General features: G+C 39.2%; 1 protein-coding gene across 1 annotated transcript; it reads left to right on the forward strand.

Moving 5' to 3' along the window:
• Positions 1-320: 320 nt before the first annotated feature.
• Positions 321-2350, forward strand: LOC126995058 (uncharacterized). The gene has a single exon (XM_050854350.1). It carries the CDS (start codon positions 818-820, stop codon positions 2348-2350), a length of 1533 nt encoding a protein of 510 aa, XP_050710307.1. The 5' UTR covers positions 321-817.
• The last annotated feature ends 3622 nt before the right edge of the window (positions 2351-5972 follow it).

Raw genomic sequence — 5972 nt, forward strand, 5'->3', positions numbered from 1 at the left:
ACAATACTTAGATTTCAATAAAATTATCTAAAACAAAAATAAGTTATAATACAACTAAAAATACTATATATATAAATACTATATATATATATATATATATATATATATATATATATATATATATATATATATATATATATATATATATATATATATATATATATATATATATATATATATATATATATATATATATATATATATATATATATATATATATATATATATATATATATATATATATATATATATATATATATATATATATATATATATATATTTTGTTTTAGATAATTTTATTGAAATCTAAGGATGGGTGACACTTAAATTCGAATTTTCGATTTTCTACTGGGACGGGCGGCCAAATTGTGAGGTTCCGACCAGAAGCAACGTGTGTAAAATATTTTTTAAAAATATTAATATCAAGAGGTCGCTCAAGGAGGTCAAAGTTTGGAATAATTGTGTCAAAATCCTTATTTTTGCAAATATCGTTCAAAGTGTGTGATGTTGAGAGAATCTAATGCAAGATTCAAATATGATAGTATTCCAGATAATATTGCATATTGTATAATATACCTTCTATAATAATTGTTAATTCAAACATCAAACCTGGCACGAACATAATAACTCGTATAAAACGCGTAGTAAGTCGCGTACGGTACACGTTCAATTCTTGTATGTTTTGGGGCAGTGTTGAGTGACAAGTGTGCCCTGCTGTGCAGCTGTTGTTCAGTCAGCTACACGCGTCACTGCGGGGCGGTTGTTGCACAGCGTGCGCTCCACTGCCTTAGCCTACTGTTTTCTTTTCACCGTGGCAATGGCATCTACAAGATCTAAGACCGAGGTTTATTTACTTGGCTCGTTGGAGCACTCCATCACTGGAACTAAGCTGCCGTCAAAGAAGCAGGTGCTGCAGGTGTTCCTATATCACCATCTGCAACAGAGAAAGACCAAGAACGACGCAGCAGTGGATACTATGGCAGTGGTGGAAGAATTCTGGAAGCGCGCTCGAATTCCTATGCAGAAGCCGCAGCGAGCAAGAGAAAATATCATCCGTTTGTATGAGAAATGGGTGGCACTGAAAAAGAACAAGAACAGAGCAACAGCGACCCAAAAGGCGAATGAGCGAAAGTTCGTCGACTCGCTCGAAAATCTTTTCGACATTGCTCACGCAAATGCGATGTCGATGATCACGCTGGAAGAAGATCGGGAGTTTTTGAAGGCTCAGAGGGAGGAAGGAAGGCGAGGGTCGATGATTTCAAGGGACATGTCCCTGGCAAAGCAAGAGTCTCGACGCAAGAAACGAAAAGAAGAGGAGCAACGCCGTGTGACAAAGGCTCTTCAAGAGCAAGAGAAGGTGGATGAAACGGCCGAACTTTCATCGAGCTCAAGTTCAACGTGCTCCCCAAAACGACCATTTGATGAAGGCGCTGGTCCATCTGCGTCCCAGATGCCCCCGTCTAAGCGTCCGCGATCGTCGAAGAAGGTACTGGACAGTCACTTGTCTGCCGCATTGGATCGGACCTTGACTTCCGACCGTGACGCAGTTCACCTCATCAGTGCTGCTGCTCGAAGCCTCGGACACGATCCCAACCAACTCGTGATAAATCGTGAGTCCTTCCGACGGGATCGGCGAAAATTCCGCGCTGTAGCGGCTGCGGAGATCAAGAAATCCTTCAAGCCGTCCGTTCCGCTCACTGTTCATTGGGATGGTAAGATCATCCCCACAGCGGATGGAGGCCCAGCCGTCGACCGTCTTCCAGTACTGGTTTCCGGAGACGGAGTGGAAAAGCTCCTCGCCGTGCCTAGTCTCCCCAATGGAACCGGACAGGCCGCTGCTCACGCCATTATAACAACACTCGAAGATTGGGGAGTTGAGAATCGGGTGGTTGCTCTCTCCTTTGACACCACCGCTTCTAACACTGGTTTGGCAGCAGGGGCATGTTCCATTGTAGAGCAACGACTAGGGCGTGATGTCCTCCACCTTGCCTGTCGCCACCACATTTACGAATTAATCTGTGAGAAGGCGTTCTTCACTTGCTTTGGACCCTCTAGCGGTCCTGAAATTCAACTTTTCAAAAGGTTCAAAGTAAAGTGGGAATACTTGGACAGGACGACACCGAAGGCAATGGAGATGGACAAAATGTCACAAAACCTCCGTGAGCGACGTGATGATCTGTTGGTGGAGTTTCAGCGCCTCCTCGACGGGCAGCACCCACGAGACGATTACCGTGAGTTACTTGAACTTTCAATCATCGTCCTTGGTGGCCAGCCGAAGCGAGGCATCCGTATCACCCGCCCTGGTGCTCTACATCGTTCACGATGGATGGCAAAATCATTTATGCGGTGAAGGTGTTCTTGTTCCGTGACCAAGATAAATTCCAGCTAACACGAGCGGAGCTTTCAAGGATCAAGCGGTTCGTAGAGTTCAGCGTCTCCACCTATGTGGCCCCCTGGTACAAGGCTCCATGCCCAACGTCAGCTCCGGCTCAGGACCTAGCCCTACTGAAAAGCCTGCTGGCCTACCCGGATACGGATGTGGCGAAAGCCACATCTGCGACATTGGGGCGCCACCTGTGGTATTTAAGTGAGCGGTTGGTAGCTCTGGCGTTCTTCGACGACAACGTTAGCCTAGCGACAAAACGAGATATGGTGAAGGCCTCCAAGGAGCAAGAAGGTTCAGAGGACCCTCCACGTCGAGCCACAGTTGACACCAGAGAAGCCACCTTCACCAATAAGACTATCGCGGACTTCGTGACAACAGGATCAATGAAGCTGTTGCAGCTCATGAGCATCGATATGACCTTTCTCGCCAGTGACCCTGCTGCCTGGAACAAGGATCCGGCCTACTTGGATGCCCAACGCCGCATCAGAGCCCTTCGAGTTGTCAACGACTTCGCGGAGCGCGGAGTTGCTATGATGCAGACATATAACTTGGCCCTAACCAAGGATGAAGGACAAAAGCAGTATCTGTTACAAGTTGTAGAGGCGCACCGAAGGTCCTTCCCTACCGTCAGCAGGTCTTGCGAGACCCAAACTAGGCGACAATGAGTGGGAGATTGACGCCCATGACACCCCCGCCCTTTGAGCGGCTAATACTCATTACACAGAATGAGGGGGACCTAGAAAGGAATGACCTTCAAGCTCGAACAATTGGTACTGAACATAGAACAATCGCCATATCCTAATATTTAAACACGATAACTGAACACGAAACATATTTAACAAATATACGGGGAAAAAAATCAGAAAAAATATCACAATTTTACACCTCACTGAGCGACCTCTAAATATCAATATTTTTAAAAAATATTTAATGCACGTCATTTTGGTCGAAACCACACAATTCGGCCGCCCGTCCCAGTAGAAATATATATATATATATATATATATATATATATATATATATATATATATATATATATATATATATATATATATATATATATATATATATATATATATATATATATATATATATATATATATATATATATATATATATATATATATATATATATATATATATATATATATATATATATATATATATATATATATATATATATATATATATATATATATATATATATATATATATATATATATATATATATATATATATATATATATATATATATATATATATATATATATATATATATATATAAATATATATATATATATATATATATATATATATATATATATATATATATATATATATATATATATATAGATAGATAGATAGATAGATAGATAGATAGATAGATACATACTTTATTCGTCAAATTGTGATACATTAAATTTTGTATACAAAATAAAATTCATTTTCGCTTAAGAGCTCCCTAGTAGTTATTTCTACATTAAAAATAAATGAAATCAATGAAGCAAAAAAAGCATTTCAAAACGTTAAAAACATTACTAAAAACGTTACTTGGGCTATTCATATAAAATCGTATACATATAATATATATATATATATATATATATATATATATATATATATATATATATATATATATACATATATATATATACATATATATATACATATATATATATATATATATATAGATATATATATATATATATATATATATATATATACATATATATATATATATATATTCACCGCACAGTGTGAGTTCACGCCTGGTAAGTCAACAAGTGACCGTATGCTAGCGCTTCGCGTACTGGTAAAGCTCCGACGTGAGTTTCGACGTGAAATGCTTGCAGCCTATGTCGATCTCAAGAAGGCGCTTGACTCAGTGCATCGCGAGGCACTCTGGGATCTCCTGCGACTCCGTGGGATTCCTGCAAGGGCACGTGGCACGTCACCCAGAAGCTGATGCTGCTCATCGGGTTGTTTCTGTAAGAGACAGTCCTGAGTGGAGGAGGCCAAGGGGACGCCCACGGAGCTCGTGGGTTGAGCAAGTTGATGGATCCTGCCAAGAAGTACTCTGGATGGGAAGGAGGCCTGCTTGGAGAATCGCCCAGAGGGATCATCGGGCAAGGTGAGGCGCCCCCCCGGGGAATGACCCACTTGAATAATTGATTGATTCTTCACCACCAGTCGGGTTATAAAAATTCCACTTTTCTCATTGAATATATACACACATCCGGCATCCATCTATCTACTCGTCCGTCTTTCTTACTTCTCTCTTTCGTTTTTCTTTCTCTCGTTTATTCATTAATTTACGCATCTTAATTTTCTTTACTAACCAATAAAGACATAAATTCATACTTAAACTACCTTCGCCGTCAAATTAATTTAGACAGGTAGAATTTGGACACCAACACTTGACAGGGAGACACACACACACACACACACACACACACACACACACACACACACACACACACACACACACAGAGCCGCTGTTTACTGGCTCGTGGCGTGAAAAATTAATCGTCATATTGGGTGACCGCACACGTCCGGCGAGTCGTGCAAATTATTAAAACAGTAACTGTGAGGCGATGACAAGTGTGTGTGTGTGTGTGTGTGTGTGTGTGTGTGTGTGTGTAAAAAGACTGATATGGAGATATACAACAAAAAAACATTACATTTTCGCCACAGGTAAAAAAAAATGACAGTCACGCAGAAAATTCAAACTGATAATAAGAAAAATTACGTCCCACAGAGACGACAACAGACAGACAGATAAAAATAAACAGAAGTACAAATCAGAACAAAACATAAAACAAACCTCGCTCTAACACCTGTACGAAAAAAACTCCACCACTTGTAAAGATTCTCGCCTGGGACTAGAAGGTAAAAACGACTAAGTGCATACACAGACATGTAAAATTAGTAAAGAACAATTACTCAGCGCCATTTACCTTTATCCTGGGGCGACGATGAGGAGGAGGAGGAGGAGGAGGAGGAGGGGTCCCATGGCAGGCTCGGGGGAAGGTTCATATTCCTGCAGACAGATAACAGTTTATTAATATATTTTACTCGCTTTTGTTTTTCATCTTTACTTATTTTGCTGGAAGGAGAAAAAGAAAGGAAATGTGATGAAATAAAGTAAATGAAGAAAGGGGAACATAAAGAGGGAGGAAAAGGGAGTTAGAAATATAACAGTAATGAGATGAGGAAGGGAAAAAGATAACACACACACACACACACACACAATATATATATATATATATATATATATATATATATATATATATATATATATATATATATATATATATATATATATATATATATATATATATATATATATATATATATATATATATATGCACTTGGTATAGCGAGGTAAAATATGCTGTTATGCATGCGTTAGTAGTAGTAGCAGTAGTAGTAGTAGTAGTAGTAGTAGTAGTAGTAGTAGTAGTAGTAGTAGTAGTAGTAGCCTACTACTACTAACGCTAAAAGACGAGATGGCAACACTGTGTTAGCTAGCGACATGGCGAGACTCCAATTAGCATGTCTGCCGGCTACATGAGACACCATGAAT

Source organism: Eriocheir sinensis, unplaced genomic scaffold (genome assembly GCF_024679095.1).
Source record: "Eriocheir sinensis breed Jianghai 21 unplaced genomic scaffold, ASM2467909v1 Scaffold97, whole genome shotgun sequence".
Classification (NCBI taxonomy): Eukaryota; Metazoa; Arthropoda; class Malacostraca; order Decapoda; family Varunidae; genus Eriocheir; species Eriocheir sinensis.